The 20834-nt window shown below is 47.4% G+C and overlaps 1 protein-coding gene across 52 annotated transcripts in view; it reads left to right on the forward strand.

Annotated features, from left to right (window-relative positions):
* The window catches only part of Eif4g3 (eukaryotic translation initiation factor 4 gamma, 3), a 220817-nt gene that overhangs the window by 181556 nt on the left and 18427 nt on the right, over window positions 1-20834 (forward strand). For 42 of the 52 annotated variants that reach the window (XM_063287466.1, XM_017593294.3, XM_008764221.4 and 39 more), the window contains 9 exons: window positions 4832-4978; window positions 5327-5563; window positions 7070-7174; window positions 8951-9083; window positions 11694-11788; window positions 12653-12746; window positions 15473-15590; window positions 16673-16890; window positions 18117-18232. In XM_063287466.1, coding sequence (XP_063143536.1) covers window positions 4832-4978; window positions 5327-5563; window positions 7070-7174; window positions 8951-9083; window positions 11694-11788; window positions 12653-12746; window positions 15473-15590; window positions 16673-16890; window positions 18117-18232 — 1263 coding nt within the window. Of the gene's footprint in view, window positions 1-4831; window positions 4979-5326; window positions 5698-7069; window positions 7175-8950; window positions 9084-11693; window positions 11789-12652; window positions 12747-15472; window positions 15591-16672; window positions 16891-18116; window positions 18233-20834 lie in introns of those variants that run through there. The other 10 variants (NM_001401860.1, XM_017593298.3, XM_063287460.1 and 7 more) reach the window with 2 other exon arrangements.

Below are 20834 nucleotides of genomic sequence, written 5' to 3' on the forward strand. Positions count from 1 at the left end.
CTAAAATGTTCAAAATCTGATCGTTTGCTCTCTGGCTAGACATAATAGCTCACACTTCAGTCCTAGCACTCAGGAGGATGATCGCTGAGAGGTCAGACCTGCTCAGGATACAAAATAAGATCGTCTCAACAACAAGGAAAAACATACACACAAACAAGCAATTTCCTCTTCTTAAATTGTCACAGACATTAATTTAATCCATAGCATTTATGTGAACACACATAAATATGAATAAGATGTAAAACAAGAGAAACACGAACACAGTGTTAAAGCACTCTAAGACAGCATTCCTGCTTAGACAGTCATCCAGCTGCCGCAGATAGTCGTAGAAAGGGAAACCAAAAGAGAGTGAGGCGGGCTGGCACTGTCACTGGCTCAGCACCCACACCAGCACCAGCTGCCTGAGGCTCCCACCACTCATTGCTACTACATCACTGTGTGGCTGTGTGTGGCAGACACAGTGACATGGTGCACATACAGCAGTGTGTGTCCCTGGGAGACCTGAGAGGGTGTGAGACTCCCTGTGGTGACAGGCAGTTGTGAATGGCCTGATTTGGGTGCTGGGAACTTAACACTGATCCTCTGGCAAAGCGTGAGTGCTCCCCCAGCCCTCCAGCGTTATTCTTTGTTAATTGATAGAACCTTAGCTCTAACATTGAGCTGGATCGGTCTTCTCACCAACCGTCAGCATCTGCAGACACTTTCTGTTAGTGTCAGCCTCTTTGACAGCACAGGTTGGAGGAGGTGCCACACACTGCTCAAGGAGAGACCGATGTCTGACAACAGAGTTCTCCAGCCCAACTGACATATGTGAAGAAGCCCTGCCTGGGTAGTGTTGTCCCGGATTAAGGAGAATGTGTACTCTCATTGTTTACAGGATTGTATTTCAGTCTCAGCGCTGTGTACAGAGATTGTGTGCTTTACACTTTACAGCCTCTCACTGTCCCTCTCTCTCATTGTTGTGCTTTTTTTGTGCAAGAAACCCGCGGCCTTGCACATGCTAAGCAAGCTGTGTAATCAGTGAGCACCTCCGCGTGAACGCTTGCAGGTGCCTTGAGCCCACCTGCCACTGTAAAACTGAATGAGTGCACTCTCGTGTTATTTTACATTGCTTAGGTGAACAAAATGGAGTCCCTCTTTTTCTCACGTTGTTAGGTACATTGAAGAAATTGATACTACAGACTTTTTAACAAGCCACACATTTGCACCTGGTGCCTTTCCCTACCACCTTGTGCTCAGGCAAACCATGTACACTACAGGGTCATAAGAGAGGAAGGCTGGCTTCTGATATCATCGCTTCCCCCAGTTCAATAAGAAATGACTAAAGACCACACTGCAGGACTCTCGGCCAACTAGAAGCTAAAATTCAACACCTTTGCTACCTCAGAGATAAGTGGCATGGAGAAATATGGTCAAGAGAAATGTCCTCCAAGCAACTGTGCCTATTGATAATGACGGTTTCAGGCAGGAGTGTCATCGTGTGTCATTGCACATTCGATGCCAGCAGGACCCTGTCTCAGCATAGAGGAACAATGTGTTACCCAAGGCACTGCAGCTCATTCCTGTAACCCAGCACTCAGGAACAGATACAGCAGGATCGGGAAAAGCCCAAGGCCAGCCTGGGCTACGTACTGAGCTCTAGGCTAGCCAGAGCTATGTATAGCAGAACCCATTCCCAAATTGTAAAATATAAATAATTTTTAATTAAATTAATAAGCTAATTTTGTAACCTTAAGTTGCCATATTTTGTTCTAATTAATTACCGTGAAAATGAAAATCCTCATATCCTCATTTCAGAATGCCTCTACATTACATGCTGCACAGGTCCTCACATCTAAAATGCTCCTTCGTGTCTGAGAGAATGAAGGCCTGAATACAGAAGTGCGCTGGCCAGTTTTTTTTTTTTGTTTTGTTTTGTTTTGTTTTTTTTTTGGTTCTTTTTTTCCGGAGCTGGGGACCGAATCCAGGGCCTTGCGCTTCCTAGGCAAGCGCTCTACCACTGAGCTAAATCCCCAACCCCTCGCGCTGGCCAGTTTTATGCCAACTTCATACAAGTTGGAGTCATCAGAGAGGAGGGAGCCTTGGTTGAGAAAATGCCTTCATAAGATTGGGCTATAGGCAAGACTCTAGGACATACTCTTAACTAATGATTGATGTGAGAGGGCCCAGCCCACTGTGGGCAGTGCCATCCCTAGGCTAGTGGTCCTGGGTTCTGTAAGGAAGCATGCTGAGCAAGCCAGGGGAAGCAAGCCAGTTAGCAGCACCCCTCCAAGGCCTTCAGGTTTCTGCTTGAATTTCTGCCCTCACTGCTTTCAACTGTGAATGAAATAAAACCTTTTCTCCCCAAATTGCTTTTAGTCATGGTTTCTATCACAGAAATATTAGCCCTAACTAAGACAAAGGGTAAAGAATTTGAGCAGGTGTCATAAAGCAGGCCTGTATTTCCAACAGGAACATGAGAAGGAAGGCCAAGGCTCTCAGGTATATAGCCTGGAATATTTGGGACGCTGTCTCAGAAAGTCAGGAGGATAAAACAAGAACTTGTAAAACTCCTTCCCTGGGGTTGGGGATTTGGCTCAGTGGTAGAGCGCTTGCCTAGCAACCGCAAGGCCCTGGGTTCGGTCCCCAGCTCCAAAAAAAAGAAAAGAAAAAAACAAAAAAACTCCTTCCGTGCCCACTGGAGAGGTCCCCTTGTGTCTCAACTGTGGCAGGTGTGTGTGTCTGGGGCATGGTGAAGGAAGATTCCAAGGAAGGATGAAGCATCTGGGTGTTAATGTTCCCTGGAAAGGTGTAGGGAAATGAGGAGAGAGTGATGGATTGAGAGTGGGTCAGACGGGCTGGAGAGATGGCTCAGCCCTTAAAGGCTAGGCTCACAACCAAATATATGAGAGTGGGTCAGACTCTCCCATGAGGACGTGAGAGGAAGCAGGTGTGGTGCCACACAGCTGTGAGCCCAGCCCTGGGAAGCTGTCAGGGTCCTCAGGAGGTGGGGCCCATCTGGTCTAACCCATCAAACATCTGCCTCACACCCTCAGATGTGACCGGGATGACCTGGGTGTGAGCCTGTGCCTCTTGCACAGGGCACTGAAGCAGCAGCCAGCTTTTCAAAATGAGCACTCCATTCGGGGTTTTGCAGGCTTCCTTCTGCCTGTCTCTGAATGACTCCAGTAAAGATGTCTTTTCTTGCTTCTGTGCAGTATACATAGCCTGTTGCATACACTGGCCACAGAGAGAAGATAGCAATAGAATGATAGTCATACAGTGACATCCCAAATGCTGGGATTGAGGCCTGTGCCCAATTAACTGTCACCTTGAAGACTCTTGAGATGTGGGCCCTGGTATGATAGTAGGGTGGCCCTGACTGCCCTGGGATGTCATTGCTGTTCTGTTCTTTGCGTCGGCTGACATCAGGGCTATGGCAGCTTTTCCACATTTTTTCTAAATTGTATGTCCTGATTTTCCCTGCTTCCTAAGAGGCCACTGTGCTGGCCTCTGGGCGGGGTAGAAGCGCAGTAACTGATCTTCCCTGCATCATAGGAGCGCACTGACGGGTGCTCCACACCGTCATGGGTCTGCCTGCCACCTTCTCCAGCCTTTCAGTCCTGACCAGGTGTCCACATCCATTTGGTTGAAAAGATTAATTCTCTCCATTAGTCTCAACAGTATATCTGATCCCAGTACTTGGGAGACAGAGGTAGAGGCAGGAGAATGGGGAGTTTAAGGTCATCCATAGCTTTACAGTAAGGTCAAGGCCAGCCTGAGCTGCAGAAGGCTCTGTATCGAAAACAAATCAAACAGCATGGTGTTGAGTATTTGGTTAGTGTTTCATCCCTGCTACAAACCAAGTCAGAGGGGTGGGATAGATTGGTGACACATGCCTGTAGTACCAGCACTAAGGTGCCATAGGCAGAAGAATTCCAGATTTAAGGCCACCTTGGAGACTCCAGCCTGCCTAAAGTAATGACACCCTGACTCAGAAACAGCTACAGAAAAGAAAGAGAAAGGTTTCCCCCACTTGGCCTAGGCAGTAATGGATCTACTCTGAATCCAGAAAAGCCCTTTTATACAGTATCTGAGTAGGAGACTTTCCTGTTTTGTTCGAGTGGATGCTCTATTCTGCTGTCTAAATAAAGGAAGGGTGAGGTGGCATGGCGGGTAGAGGTGCTTGCTGCAAAACTTTGACGACCTGAGTTTGATCCCCATAGCCCAAGTAGAAAGTGAGAATTCTCCATGGATGCACCAAGCACATGTACGTGTACGTACATCACACACGCACACACACGCACACACACACACACACACACACACACACACCCCTCATATATAAATACAATAAGGTCTAAACAAAGGGATAACCTTTTTTAAACCTTCCACAGTTTAAAAGTGTAGCCGTGGGCTGGGGATTTAGGTCAGTGGTAGAGTGCTTACCTAGGAAGCGCAAGGCCCTGGGTTCGGTCCCCAGCTCCGAAAAAAAGAACCCAAAAAAAAAAAAAAAAAAAAAGTGTAGCTGTATGGTAGCAACCACTGTACTGATAGCGGATTCCTCTTCAGCTTGGAATGTATCCACGAAAGACGGAAGGTGTTGTCTTTTCTGCATAAGAGACAAGACTGCTTTCCGTTGCTCTGTGTAAAAGACTGAGGCTAGGGTTGGGGATTTAGCTCAGTGGAAGAGCGCTTGCCTAGTGAGCGCAAGGCCCTGGGTTCGGTCCCCAGCTCCGGAAAAAAAAGAAAAAGAAAAAGACTGAGGCTATATTTTTTTTAGAATGTTTATCTGTGTGTCTGTCTGCATTAAGTAATCTGGCTGCCTTTGTGCTTTCCTCTTTGAATGCAGCTGAAGGTACCTATGGCAGACAAGCCCGGTAACACAGTAAATTTCCGGAAGCTGCTGCTTAATCGTTGCCAGAAGGAGTTTGAAAAGGATAAAGCAGATGATGACGTCTTTGAGAAGAAGCAGAAAGAACTGGAAGCTGCCAGTGCTGTAAGACCTTCACTTCAAGTACTGTCAGAGGGACCGTGTGTGTGTGTGTGTGTGTGTGTGTGTGTGTGTGTGTGTGTGCGCGCGCGCGCGCACGCGCGCGCGCTCGCACGCGTGGGCGTGTGTAGAGATGTATAGTATTGGTATTTAGAGGCACTGGGCTCCATAGCAAACGCTAGTCTAACACTAGGCTTGGGAGAGTTGCTCGGCTCACAAGTCTTGAAGAACGCATACTTGGGTGTGTAGGTCTTTTTCTCTGAGGCGTGAGGTCCCTTGGTCCATATTGGAGCATTTGAGCCCAGGAGTACAGCCCTCTGATCCCAGGTGTTCTTCCCCCACTTTACACAACAGCCAGAGGAAAGAACGAGGCTTCACGATGAACTGGAAGAAGCCAAGGACAAAGCCCGGCGGAGATCCATCGGCAACATCAAGTTCATTGGAGAGCTCTTTAAACTCAAAATGCTGACGGAGGCCATCATGCATGATTGTGTGGTGAAGCTGCTAAAGAACCATGATGAGGAATCCCTGGAGTGCCTGTGTCGCCTGCTCACCACCATCGGCAAAGACCTGGACTTTGAGAAAGCAAAGGTACCAACCAGAGACACAGAAGACTCCACCAGGGGCTCTCAGTCAAGAGCAGTCTGTGTGCAGGGTCCTCCCGCCCTCCTCACTGCATGTGTGTGACTGGCAGTGCTCCTCACCTCACTTGTGTTAGCTCTAAGGTGAGGTGCTCCCTAGTCACGTGCAGGTCAGTCTGCAGACTCTAGGTTGGTCCTTCTCTTTTCTCTCTTCTCTCATAACCATTTTATAGGTTATATGCAGAAGCAGGTTGAGAAATGGATCAGACTTGAAAAAGAGGAAAGAAGAGCTAGTGGGATTGTTTGTTTCTCTGCGACAGGATCTCCTGTATGTCTAAGACTGCCCTCCCAGGGACAGCATGTGTGCGTCACTCTGCCTACTTCAAGTCACTTTTTTGTTAGGCTTTGATTTTTTGAGTCAGGGTCTCGCTATGTAGTACTGGCTGTCCTGGAACTCACTTTGTAGAGTTGACTAGCTTTGAACTCACAAAGATCTGCCCGCCTCTGCTCCTGAGTCCTGGGGTTAAATGCATGGGACGTGGGTTGGGGATTTAGCTCAGTGGTAGAGCGCTTGCCTAGGAAGCGCAAGGCCCCGGGTTCGGTCCCCAGCTCCGGAAAAAAAAAAAAAAAAAAAAAAAAGAACAACAAAAAAAAATGCATGGGACGTCATGCCCAGTTCTCATTTGCTTCTTAAGTTTATGGACTAATTGATGACATTGCCACCTAACCATTGTATAGGAAGGTATAAAGAGTACTTTAAGTAAGACATAGTCTGGCACTGTACAAATAAAGGAAACATTAGAAAAGCTTCAAGGAAATAATATCAAAGATGAGTCAGTCACCTAGGGCTATGGTTGTATGTGACAGAAAGTTCCGAACACCAGGAGTGTACAAGATTGGGGTATTTCCTCTGTGTAACCTGAGTTCAGAGGGAAGGCCTTCCAGCTTTCTGGCCTAAGCTCTGAGCATCCTACAACGCTCTCTGTTTTCCTTACTGTCAGCAGAGTGTGTAGGGATGGAGCAGAGGGGCTGCAGTGTCACAGGCCGGGAGCCTACTAAGTGTGCTCTCCTAGTGCGCGCTGTATTCTCTGTTAAATGCCAGTACTGGGGACAGGGAAGCGGGTGAATGCTTGCAGGTGCTTGCTTGCCAAGCCTGTCAGCCTGAGTTAGAGCCTTGGGATCCATATGGCAGAAGGAGAGGACCGACTCCCACAAGTCTCCCCCACCTCCACCTGTGGATACATACAAAGGCAATACAGAGTCAGTAAAATTTCACCAGTGCTTCTCGCCATGTTGCTCTTAAATTCCCCAAAAGTCTACTTGCTACCTTAGTGTGGTCCATTATACATCTGTAATTATTCCAGCACTCAGGAGACTGAGGCAGGAGGATAACAAGTTTGAGGCAGCCTAGACTGTAGAGTGAGACTCTTTATAATAAAGACAAAAAATAAAACTACATGAAAAAAAGAAAATTTGATTTCTTAGCCAGAAATCATGGTGGTTTTATTACTTGCAGCCGCGCATGGACCAGTACTTTAACCAGATGGAGAAAATTGTCAAAGAAAGGAAAACTTCCTCCCGGATTCGGTTCATGCTTCAGGATGTAATTGACCTCAGGCTGGTAAGTTAGGTTTTATCAATAAATACCATGACCAAAACCATTTGGGAAGGGGAGGGTTTCTTTCAGTTTACAGTTTTACAACACAGAAGGCAGGGACTGAAAAGGCGGCCATGAAGGAGTGCTGCTTACCGGCTTACTCAGCCTTCTTTTTCACACAGCTCAGGACCACATCCATTAATCAAGGAAATGCCCTACAGACTGTCTAGTCAGTCTGGGTGGAGGCATATTCTCAATTGAGAGTCTTCTTCGGATAACTCCAGCTCATGTCAAGGTGACAAAAGGTGGTAGGGAAGGGAAATCAGATAGACTTGAGTGAAAAAGTCGGTGGTGTTTGTTGGGGTGGCAAGCTCTTTTGCTTCATGCCCAGCACTGAAGTGACGGGAAGAAGGTGCTGCCTGACTTGTCCTTTCCCAGTTACCTCACCACACTGCCGCTCTGACATTGCCCCTCTGAGTTCAGTACTGGTCAGTGAGACCCGGGCTTTCTAAACTGAACAGCGGAGTCTCGTCTCCACAGTGAACATGTTGAGCTCATAGCCATGTGATCTCTACAGTGCTATTGCCATCCTCTGCCCTTACATACTCGGTGACATAACTATGTACATTGACACTCGTGGATGTTGCTATTCCGCACTGTCTGCCTCAGCTGGAAGGTCATCCCTCACTGCCCTCAGTCCTCAGGGCACCTAGGAGGCTGCTTTGTCTTGTCAGACCCCAGGTGTGACCTTAATAGCAAAAGCTGTGACCTGTTGCTCAGAGCTCCCTCACAAGGCAAACTCAACCCAGTTTCCACCCACGTCTCCACCACGTTTGCTCATTTCAGCCATCAGAAGGGAGGCTGGGATGGAGTGAGGCAAGTTTTGTCTCCTGAGAAGAGAGAAGCAACCTTGCGTGGCATTCTAGGGAGGGTACCAGAGTCATATTAAAGGAATAAAAGTGGTTGTCACCTTTGATTTAGAGACCCTGTGAACTATGACATGAATTGAGTATTAACCCCTCATGTCACACAGTCCTGGAGAATCTTCCTTCTTCCCAACCCACCGCCTTTCCCTTCTGTGTCGGCAGTGTTGGCAGCTGCATTGCACACTTTTTTATTTATTATGTATACATCATACAGCTTTCTGCCTGCATGTATGCCTGCAGGCCAGAAGAGGGCACCAGACCTGATTATAGATGGTTGTGAGCCACCATGTGGTTGCTGGGAATTGAACTCAGGACCTCTGGAAGAGCAGTCAGTGCTCTTAACCTCTGAGCCATCTCTCTAGCCCCCTAGACACTCTTTCCTTCTGACTTTTACCCTCCACTTGTTGGAATGGGCACTGCACACCCCGCCGTAGTTGTTTCCTTAGCTTGAAACCATAAAGCACACCTGTCATCCTCAGCCAGCTGGGGTACTGGCATGCCTCTCCCTTTGGTAGGTATTTTATATGGTTGCCACACTGGAAAGTATATGTTTTGTCTTTTTGCCGGGACAGGGGCTATTAACAGGTTTCTCTGTATAGCCCTGGATATCCTGTAGACCAGACTGGCTTCAAATTCATAGAGGTCTGCCTTCCTCTGCCTCCTGAGTGCTAGGACTAAAGGTGTGTGCCACACTGCCCAGCAAATGTATAGGCTTTTAATTTATTTTTATTTGGAAAATTATATTGTTATTATGTATGTGGTGCTGAGGACCAAAGGCAGAACCTCGCACATGGTAGGCATTTACCAACCTAGATGCCCCACCCTTTCTGTAAAATTCTGTGACTTGACTCTCAATCTTATTCTGTTTTCATAGTGTAATTGGGTGTCCCGAAGAGCAGATCAGGGGCCAAAGACTATCGAGCAGATTCACAAAGAGGCCAAAATAGAAGAACAAGAGGAGCAAAGGAAAGTCCAGCAGCTGATGACCAAGGAGAAGAGAAGACCAGGTGAGGCAGCGGGGCTGGAGTTGGGTGCAGGGTGCGGGACTGTTAGGTCGGTGCTGCAGATGAGATTACCAAGACACCTGAGAATAACCGTGGAGTAAGAATGTACAATGGAGGGGTGTGTCGACTGTCTGAGCCAGTAAGAGAAGCGAGTGAAAGTAGCTCTTGAAACTGATGGCTGGACCCCTCCAGGACACATTGCCAGTAAATGCATGGGGTGTCCTCAGTTGAGATGTATTCTCCATTACGGTTGTAAAAATGTAGACTTAAGAATGGTGGCACAGGGGCTGGAGAGATGGCTTAGAGGCTAAGAGCACCAGTTACTCTTCCTGAGGACTCTGGTTCGATTCCCAACACCCTCCTGGCAGTTCACAACCATCTGTAAGATCAGTTCTGTGGGGATTGGGGATTTAGCTCAGTGGTAGAGCGCTTGCCTAGGAAGCGCAAGGCCCTGGGTTCGGTCCCCAGCTCCGAAAAAAAGAACCAAAAAAAAAAAAAAAAAAAAAAAAAGATCAGTTCTGTGGAATCTGACACCATCACACAGACACACGCACGTAAAACACCAATGCACATTTTTTTTAAAAAAACTAAAAAAGAAACAAATCATAAGAAAGGAAGGAAGAAAGCGGTGAAGTTTTAGAGGAGGAGAGAGATGAGAAGAGGAAGAAGCCTTTCTGTGAAGGAGGCCTGACCTGGCCGAGAGGCTGGTGTTTGAAAGGACTTCACCCGTGTAGTGGAGAATGACCAGCCCTAATTGGGGTGTGTGTCACCTCACAGTTTGGATGGACGATGCTGGAAGAACTGAGACCAAGTGCTTGGTTTTGGTTTCTGCCAGTCTCAAGTGTGACGTGTCGCACACTCAGGAGTGTCCATCACGTCACGGGTCGTGTGCTGGTAGCAGTAAACAAACCGAAGTACAGGGTAGCCTTTACCCAGCTGTCTTCAGGGAACACTTTAGAGGAAGAAATGTAGGGACTGCGGGCTTAGGAAAGAGAGGTTGCATTTTTTTAAGTTTTTTATTACATGGCATGCCATGGAGGTCAGAGATCAGTTTGAAGGAGCCTGTTTTCTCCTTATACCATGTTTGTCCCAGGATCGAACTCAGGTCACCAGGCCTGACAGCAACTGCTGCTGCCCGCTGAGCAATCTTAGCATCGCAGAGGTTTTTAAGCAGGAAGCTTGGAGAGCCTTTTCTTGTTGGTGCTGGTGAGCCAGCCTGAAGCAGGTGAGGGCGGGAAGCCCTGTGCACATCTTTGGAAGGAGGGGTTTGGAGCAAAGAGGATGCACAGAGGCCCTGCAGCAGTGCTGCGATCGGAAACAGGAGTCTGGTTAAAACTCTGCCTGTATGGAAAAGGAAGGGTTACGCCAAACGAGGGGGACAGAGGCAGTGGGAACCAGCATCCTGAGAGCTCAGTCCTGAGGTAATTTCTAAAGAATCTTGTCTTTTCTCATTGAGATGATGTGTTTCAGAAGAAAGACAGGACCTTAGCACTGTATAGGACCACACCAGTGTCCTCCACATAGACCAGAAAGAAGCTAAAGGCCACAGGGCAGGTCCTTAGCCCGATCTGGAAAGCTTAAGTAGACCTGCTGACTCAGCAATTGAAGGCTCCATCCTGCAGTGTGTGGATGATTTTATTTATTAATCTTAGATTTTGTTTGTGTCTGTGTCTAACCTAGGCTGACCTAGAATTCCTCACCCTTCTGCTTCTGCCTCCCAAATTCTGAGTTTGTAGAATGGGCTGTGCCACCATCCTGGATCGGCATCTATTTTGAAAGTGGGCTTGGCAAGCTCTGACAGCTAGATAGGAAATGTGAGAGAAAGAGGCTGAGGATTTCCTCAGCGCCCAAGGCTTGGATAGAGCAGAAAGCACGTGTGTTCCACGGAACCCTTGGCTCAGATGGCGAAGTCCATCTGACTCTTCCCAGGCGGATGCTAACCCTGCAGGTTCCAGACTCAGCCCCACTGCAGCCACTGCCTAGGAATCACGTGTGCTGTGGTCTGTGTGAGTGATGTGTTTGGAGAGTCAGAGTACCTGTGCTTCGCATTTTCATGCTGTGGATCAGAAGCTCCAGGCTAGGGCTGGAGAGGTGGCTCAGCGGTTAAGAGCACCCAACTACTCTTCCAGAGGTCCTGAGTTCAATTCCCAGCAACCACATGGTGGCTCACAACCATCTATAAAGAGATCCGATGCCCTCTTCTGGTGTGTCTGAAGACAGCTACAGTGTACTTATATATAATAAATGAATAAATCTTTAAAAAGAAAAAAAAAGAAGAAAAAGAAGCTCCAGGCCAGCTGTAGTGGCTGCCATCCAGATGTAGTCCACCTGATCTACTCTGTACAGGAAGACTCTGTCTCAAGAAAGTAAATGAACTCCTTTACCAGAACGGGCATTAGTATTTTTTTTTTTAACTATTTTTTTTCTTTTTTCTTTTTTTTTTTTTTCGGGGCTGGGGACCGAACCCAGGACCTTGCGCTTGGCCATTAGTATTTTAACATTCTGTTTGTAATCTCCTTGGTTTTAATGGTATTCCTCAGTTAACAGCTTTCTCACTCAGTGACAAGCTCACTTGAGGTAATGAGACACTGCCATGCTCTGTCCTCCCTGCAGGCGTCCAAAGAGTGGATGAAGGTGGATGGAATACTGTACAAGGGGCCAAGAACAGTCGTGTACTGGACCCCTCCAAATTTTTGAAAATCACTAAGGTAGGTATTATAAAGAATTTACAAAGCTTGGTGCCCTCCAGTTGCCTGACTAGGCTATATGAGACCTTGCCCTCCCCACAACCTGTGTGTGTGTGTGTGTGTGTGTGTGTGTGTGTGTGTGTGTGTGTTAAAATTTTAAAACACTGGCTGGAGAGATGACTCAGTGGTTAAGAGCACTGATTGCTCTCCCAGAGGTCCTGAGTTCAATTCCCAGCAACCACATGGTGGCTCACAACCATCTGTGATGCGATCTGATGCCCTCTTCTGGTGTGTCTGAAGACAGCTGCGGTGTACTCATATATAATAAATAAATAAATCTTTAAAAATAAAGAGGACATTTAAAACACACAGTTGCAGAGCCAAATATGGCACACATACCTGTAACTAGTACTTAGTTAATTGGTTAGGAGTTGTGGCAGGAGGATTGCTGTGAGTTTGTGGTGAGCCATGGCTACATAAACAAACGGACAAAGCAATTTGCACATAACTGGGTGTTGTAGTATAAGAGGAGTCATTTGAAGCTGTATATTTCGTTTGGCATGTTAGTAAGACATTTTGTGCAGAGAACCTAAGCATACCCTAGAAGCCAGAGTGGCCTTCACACTGTTCTGTGGAGACTAATCTAAGAAAGGGTTAAAACGCCCACAGGTCCCACCTTAATGAGCACAGCTCCAGTTTACCGTTGCTTATCTTATTTTTGAGGCAGGGTACCTTGGCTGGCCTGGAACTTGGCCTCCCAAGGCCTATGCCACCTTGCCCAGCTAAATTCATGTTGTAAACTGAAATTCCAAGATTCTGTTGCTAAAGTCTGTATGGCACTAAAGCCACTAAAGAATTAACCTGTGAGTGACCTTGTTTTAATAGCCCACCATTGACGAGAAGATTCAGCTGGTTCCTAAGGCACAGCTGGGCAGCTGGGGCAAAGGCAGCAGTGGTGGAGCAAAGGCAAGCGAGACTGGTAGGTGCGGAGGGTCCTTTGCTGGCTGGTGGGGTTTATAACACTGTGGCCTGCAGTGCCTTCCCTGTGTCAGGAGATGTGCGAGGAAAAGGCCTGCAGACTCAATCTGCCTGGAATTGCTGAGCTGTTCTCAGTGGTTCTCAGTCACATGGCACACGCTTCCATTCCTATAGGACTCTTTTAACATGTATTACTTCTGTAAATTCTGTTGGATATGTTCTATCAGGATGTGCCTTCTGCTTGGGTCTTTGTATGTACAGCACATGTGTCCTTCTTGCCTGCAAGCGCAGAAGAAGGTCTTAAATTTGGGATCTAGAGATGTGGATGGTTATGAGCTACCATGTGGGTGCTGGGAATTATGGAGGTTCTAACCATTGAGCCTTCTGGCTGTCCTGGACTTAAGAGATCCCTGTGCCTCTGCCTCCTGAATGCTAGGATTAAAGGTGTGCACCACCATGCCTGGCTTTTGAGAACATATTTTATTTTCAGTTAAGCTTATTGTTATATTTCTAAAGGTTTATTTTTGCTTCGTTTTGTTTCTTGACAGGGTCTTGCTATGTAGCCCTAACTGGCTTAGACTCACAGAGACGGGCTTGCCTCTGGTCCTTAGTGCCCATAATAAAGATGTGCCAGGCCTGGGTAGGCCTGGCTGTCCTGGAACTTGATCTGTAGACCAGGCTAGTCTTGAACTCATCCACCTGCCTCTGCCTCTGGCATGCTGGGATTGTCCCTGCACACCATGCCTCAGGTGTTTCTTCAACTGCCTGTAATCCTAGCATTTGGGGGATGAAGATGGGATCCTAAAACACAATTTTCAAAAGGCTGGTTTACAGCTCAGTGTGGCACACATCTGTGATGCTAACTCGGGAGGCCGAGGCAGGAAAACTGTCGTACATTTGAGATACCTGGGCAACATAGTGAGTACCAGGGTAGTCAGAGGTACGAGCCAGCAGGACCCCATTTCAAAACAGAAACAAGACGGCCAGGTGTGTGGCTTCCCCATAGAGTGCTTCCCTGGTGTGCAGGAAGCTGGAGTTTTGGGCTAAGGATGCGTGTGGTTTCTGATATTTGTCATGTGGACATCTACATCTGATGTAGCTAACACAATCATCCATAAAGCTCACATTGCCCACCCTAACTGAACAGCTGCTAACCCCTGGCGGCCTCGCAGGGAGGGAGAGCTGTTTTCTTTAGAAACTGTGGCCCCTGGCAGATGTGTCTCAAGCCAGTTGCAAGCTCGCACCCATGAACACATGAGCAGCGCGGGTTGAGCTTGTGGAGGGTTTTTTTTTGGGGGGGGGGGTTTAATGACAAGTTCAGAGGGGTTGGAAGTGGATCTGGGAAAGTGTTGGGGGATAAGTTGCAGGTAGTTATGATTAAAATACATACTATGAAGTCCTTTTAAAAAATTAGTGAAAAAAGTTCACACTCAAGAACACACAATCTAATTGTAAAATATTAACAACAAAAATAAAATCTCATAGTGTTTTTTAAGTAAGATTATTGTTTGCCTCGGTCCAAATTTGTGCCTTCTGCACATGTGACCAAATTGGAAGAAGCCTGAACCATCACAAACATGTCATAAAAACTGAAGAAACAAAATGATGCAAAGGAAAATGAAGAAATTTCAGCCTTTTCTTAAGATACTTAAGATCCCGGGGCTGGGGATTTAGCTCAGTGGTAGAGCGCTTACCTAGGAAGCGCAAGGCCCTGGGTTCGGTCCCCAGCTCCGAAAAAAAGAACCAAAAAAAAAAAAAAAAAAAAAAAAGATACTTAAGATCCCAGTGTTTACCCAGTACATTTGCACACTTTTACACAAACCACTGTGTTATGTTTGGTAACTTACCTGGCTTTGTTTGGTTTTTGTGGTTGGTTGCTTGGTTGGTGTATGACTGGGTTCCGTGTAGCCCAGGCTGCCCTGAAGTTCCCGTATACCTGACTGGGACCTCGAGCTCCTTGCATCTGTCTCTGACGTCCTGAGATTACAGAGTTGACACCATACCTGGCTGAATATGTTTTTAAGGACATAAATTTGTGTTTTAATGACAAGCTTGTAGGCCCTTACTCTATAATATAATATAATATACCCTATAATATACTTGTCAGAATATGTTAGGTGTCACATGTCCGTGTTAGAAATTTCTACCTATAGCCCTACTCCCTGCCCCACTAAGTCCTGTCTTGGCTGATGTTGGGCGCTAGGCAGGTCTGGGCCTGGTCAGCACCTGTGTGGGGGAATGACTGGTCACTGAGCTTCAGACCTTTCTTGGTGCTCTTGCTTGATAAACTGTCTCTGTTTATACTTTATGTGATAAAGTTACTGCTCTCAGGGCTGGGGATGCAGCTCAGTTGGTAGAGTTTCTGCTTAGTGTGCACAAAGCCCGGGGCTTGAGCCTTAGTAATCAGGAAGCGGGTATGGTGGAAGTGTATGGGATTCCCGCATTCGGAAGATGGAGTCATCAGGATCTGAAGACTACGTAGTGAGTTTCAGACCGGCCTTGCCTATATGAGATCTTACCAAAAAAGCACAGGGTGGGGGTGGGGGTACAATTCACCTGTTGTCCCACCTACTTGGGAATGAGTCCAACCCGGGAGTCCGGGCCAACCTGAACAACGTAGACCTGTTTCCAGTTTTAGAAGGAGAGAGATCCCAGAGGGCAGGGAAACAAGCATGTGCATATTAACCGTGTAACCCGTGTTTTCTCTCTACATCTACACGCCTGTAGACGCCTTACGGTCAAGTGCTTCCAGTTTAAATAGATTCTCTCCTCTGCAACCTCCAGCGCCTTCAGGGTCCCCGTCAGCCACGCCTTTAGACTTCGATTCCCGGAGGGCGTTAACCAGGTGAGCACCAAGCCATGCTCTCCTCCCTCTAACACGTGCGACCTACGGTGATAATTCTTATGTGCATTCTTGTCATCCCTACAGTTCATGTCTTCCTCTAATCTCAATACACTTGTCGTTTTGAAAGTGGGTCTGTATTCAGGTGTTACTTTTGTGGTGGGGTGGGATGAGGAGAGAGCAGGCTCTCTGTCCAGCCACCATAATGAGAACACACTTCCTCCATAATGGAAACAGGCTTGCACTCAGGCACGTAAAGTAAGGAATGGGACTAGCCAGTTCCATCTGCTTCTGTCTCTGTGTCGTTCAAGGTACATAATGCGTCCTTACTGAGCGTCCAGACTATTGCTCATGCGTGGGCTTCCGCTCAGTCTGCTGGGCACGAGGACTGTGGCCTCTCGCTCCTGTGGACTCTGCTGGTTCTCATTTTCATGTTGTGTGTGTTCTTTGGGCTGACTTCAGTCCATCCCGAGTCTCTCCCCTCCTGCCCTTCACTCTGCTGCTTCTCAGTTACCTTGCTCAAGAACTGTCTGGAATAAGTCAGCAGGGAGACAGACCCCAGTGCTGTCACGTGCTTGCACTTTAGAGTTCTCTTACGGTACAGTGTATGGCTTTAGCTGGTGACATTCACTTCTGCCTCTCTCACATAATCCTCATGTATTTAAAGTTTCTGGAAAAGAAAACAAATGCTCGATAACCAGTGATGTAGTTTTTCAGCAGTGAGTTTAGACCTGTTTAACGCTCGCTTTCTGCCATTCAGTTGGCTCCCACTTCTTCACTGTCTCTTTTCTTGAGACCTAAAGGTAAAACTAAAACATCTTAGTAAGTATTCCTTTGCAAGGTCAGAGTTTTCCCATTTGAGCACTAGCATACTTTGAAGTATCGTCAGTGCCTTATGTCTGAGGTTGTGTAGGAGACTGGGAAATGGATCGACTGGTCTAGTGCTTTCCAGCAAGGGTAACCTTGCAAAGAGATGGAAAGAGTTACATGTGGGAAAATCTGTGTTTTCAATGTTTGCTTTGAATGCTTTGTGTTGTATGAAGTAGGATGATGCCGTCTGAAGTGTGTCATTTTATCTTTTTTAGTCGTGGGAGCATGGGCAGGGAGAAGAGCGACAAGCCGCTTCCAGCTGGAACAGCCCGTCCCAACACGTTCCTGAGGGGCAGCAGCAAAGACCTGCTGGACAACCAGTCTCAGGAAGAGCAGCGCAGAGAGATGCTGGAGACGGTGAAGCAGCTGACAGGAGGCGTGGACGCCGAGCGGGCCAGCACTGAGGCCGACCGAAGCAAAGCGAGGGAGCTAGGTGAGGGCTCTCTGGGACACAGGACAGACACAGGACTGGAGAGGTGATTCAGCCGTTAAAAACACTGGCTCCTCATCGCGAGGACCCATATTCAGTTTCTAGCACCCAAATGGTGGCTCAAAATGATCTGTGACTCCAGTTCCCACACCCTCTTCTGACCTCTGAGCACGCAGCCCTCATGTGGAACACGTGCAACACTCATACACATAAACAAAAATAAGTAATCATAGCAACTACCCTAACTGTCCACGAGTAAATTCTGGACTGACTGCTGGGAACATATGCACAGCGTTGTCTCTCCATAACTGTGCCGTCACAGAGCTTCCAGCCTTCCCTGTCTCTGCCAGGCTGTGATGGCAGGGTCCTTTTTCTTCATGGTCAGTATTCTGAGTTTCTCACAAGTCCTTTCAGCACCTTGTCCCGTTGTCATTGGCGTGTCTGTGTGTTTTAAAGCCTAAGGAGGCTCTGACAGGACTCAGAGTATCCCTGCTAAACAAGGAGAAGGTATCGGCCTGTCTTCTCCAGCCTCAACTCTGTAGTCACTTACGTGGGGTTTGTTGTATTTGGGGTGTATGTGCTCAAACTCTGCACTGGTGGTAACAGTTCCCTTGTGTCTTTAGTCTGGGCTGTGGCTTTTTATCTATTCAACCATACTGAATCCTGTCCAGTAGTTCTTTCTTAGAAAAAGAAATTGAGAGTTAGCGTGCAGAAGCACTTGGCACAGAAGCTTTGGAATCCTCTTAGAGGTAGGCCATGCTGACTAGTAGAGATGAAACAGGCTTCTGGGATGGAGCAGGTGGGAAGCTTGGGAAGCAGGCAGCAGGAGCGGCCAGGCAGTGTTTACACAGGCTCCACACTGGGCCAGTGTAGTCAGTACCTGGTCAAGCAGGCCCTCACCCCATGTGCGTTCTTGAGGGCTTTGGGTGCTCATCCTTTAAGTAGTGTGGTGAAATCAAAATAGAGAAACTTTCAAGCTGTGGCTCTAAAGGTTCAAAATATCCCCAGCTCCTGGTCGTGGCTAGAATGCAGACTATGGTGTCACTGTGTGCCTCTCTGTCCTAACGTAAAGGGCCCTTTGATTTTGCTTTCATTTGTCTGACTCTGTCAAACGAGTATCAAAAGCATATTTGCACTGAAGAGCAGTGTGAGGCATAACTTCACCAGCAGTGACCCTGCCAGACTGACACTTCGTATTTTATCTTCTTGCTCTTTGATGGCGTTCATAGTCAAGTCAGAAGTGTGCACAGTGCCAGCCCCCGACAAGCCTGCACTGTCAGAAGAGGAAGTAGAGAGGAAGTCCAAGTCTATCATTGACGAGTTCCTGCACATCAATGACTTTAAGGTAAACGCTGACAGTGAAGACAGCAGCTCTCCAGCAGCCCGTGAGAGAGCTCGGCCTGAGTGTCCTCATGAGCAGATGAGACATGGATTGAATAACCCGCCTTCGGGATCGGTTGGCTCAGCTCATGCACTTCTGCCCAGTTCTGTTTTAAACTGATGGTCTCTGTCATTCACAGATTTAAGGGTGGGAAAAGAGTGGATTCTAGTCAGGGTAACTGAGAGGAGGCTAAACTGACTGTGGCGTTAAGGGGCAGACAGCGGAGTACCACTGCGATGACTCCCGGCCCCCAGTTCCACCTGCCTGGGCCCTTAGACATATCTTCATCATTTTCCCTTTGTTTTGTAAGTGGGAAACTGAGGCACAAAAGGACAGCATAGGTTTGGGTCAGAAGGCCTGAGACATTTCAGGACCACCCTGTAAGTCTGCTCTTCTGACGTCTCCACCTGGACTCTTAGGTGATGGTTGGTAGGACAGACTTCCAGCCTGACAAAAGCCACCCTGCAGTTGTCACTGCAGGGTGACAGAGCAGTACCGGTGACTGACTCCATAGATGTCCTCTGAGCTGGAGGGTGGCGAAGATCATGTGACACAGTCCCGTTCACTGTTCGGATCAGGAAGTGTCTCTCTGTTAAACGGCTGCTGCCTGCCTTAGACTTGTGCTTTGGTTGTGATGAAAGTCTCATTGCTCATTGGAGGCGGGGAGAGGTCATTTAGTTTTCAGGTCTTTGCTTGTTTTCAGTTGCGCTTGAGGGTGTGTGCAGCCCAAGCTAGCCCTAAACTCATTGCCCCAAGGTTGATCTTGTACTTTTCATTCTCCTGCCTCTGCCTCCTAATTCCTGGCCATGTACCACAGGCACAGGGTTATTCTGTCTTGCTCTATAGCCCGGTCAGGTTGGACCACTTGCGTGACTAAGCTGACTTTGACTGTAGCTGGCCTCCTACCTCAGCCTCCATTTTCCTGGAGTTCCAGGCATCAGCCACCAGACCCAGCTAGAAAACACTTTTGGTGATGTTAAGGGGAAGGGGTGACCCTGGAGCAGAGGGGCCCTTCAGTGAGTGCAGAGTTTGCTGCTCTGCACCTCCTCAGCCCTGTCCTTGACAGCCAGCATGCTGCAGGGGACACAGCAGTGTCTGCAGAGTTAGAGGCTTCATGTCATGCGACATCAGCTCTAGCACGAATGCCCCAACACCAAGCTGTGCTGTATTTGGGGTCAGTATTGGAAACATGAGGGCTCCTGTTCCATCAGCGGAAGCTTTCTGAGTGCGTGGGAAGATCGGGAAGTAACAACTAACGACCTTACTGAGGTAGACACGTTGTACTAGGTGATTTGACGTGAGCACTCTTAAGTATTAAACTAGCGAGGACACACGTGAGCAGACACCTGCGGGCACTCTCCTCTGCTGTGGACAGCGGACACTGTTCTCACTTCTGCCCTCTCTCGAGAAGAGGAGCATGATTCAGAGGGTGAAGGAAAGAGAAAGCCACTAGCCCTGTGGTAGCCAAGCAAGCTAGCCCGGCAGGCTTTCTTCTCCAGTCCAGAGACTTGCCAACTAGATCGATCACGCCACAATCCATGGAACTTCCTGCAATGGAGGCCTCACCCCAGTTGCCACATTAGGTTGTTTTGGGGGTTTGCTTTGTTTTGGAGTTTTTTTATAGACAATGTTTCTCTGTTGCACTCTGTCTTTGAACTCACTCTGTAGACATGTGCTGACCTCAAACTCAGAGATCTGCCTGCCTCTGTCTCCCAAGTGCTGGGACTAAAAGCGTGCTCCACGAATCCCAACTCACATTAAGGTCTTTGATTGAATCTTGGTATTAAGTTCTGTTTTACAGTATCACATTTTCAGAGTTTTTTGTTTATTTCCATTTCAGATGTTATTCCCTTTCCTGGTTTCCTGTCCATAAACCCCCTATTTCCTCCCCCTCCCCCAATTTTCAGAGTTTTAAAATGATGCATGCTGATACATACTCATTACATCTTTTATATACTATATATTTTTTAATCCATAAACACAGTATGGTATATAATATTTATATGCTATCTGGCTTTGGTTTTTACCACAGAATCGCATACTGTAATAGAGACTAGACTCCAACTTGTGGCAATCCACCTGTCTCAACCTATTAAGTGCTAGGATTACAGGAATGGATCATCAAACTCTTGTTTAGAAACATTCTTTGATGCTGGCCTTAACCAAGGGTCTGTCGATGTGGTTCAGCAGTTAAGGGTGCTTACTGCTCTTACAGAGAATCCAGACCTAATACATGGATGTGGAATACTTACATACATTCAGGCACATGCACGTACATACTTGTTAAATACAAAAATAAATCTAAAAAACAGCAAAAATCAAAGCTATATGAGGCCATCTCCCTTAGAGGAAAGGAAGTTTAAAATCTCATCGCATTACCTCATCTCAATTTCAATGTAGATTGAAGTAATTCTTCTGCCTCAGCTTTCAGACCTGATGAGCACAGGTATGCCAATGTGGGACCTTGCTTTGTCACCCAGCAGAGTCTTGAACTCTGTGTGTACACCAGGAACTCAACATACATCCTCCTGCCTCAGCCTTTGTAGTGTGTGTGTCACCACGCCTG

This window comes from Rattus norvegicus, chromosome 5 (assembly GCF_036323735.1).
Source record: "Rattus norvegicus strain BN/NHsdMcwi chromosome 5, GRCr8, whole genome shotgun sequence".
Lineage (NCBI taxonomy): Eukaryota > Metazoa > Chordata > Mammalia > Rodentia > Muridae > Rattus > Rattus norvegicus.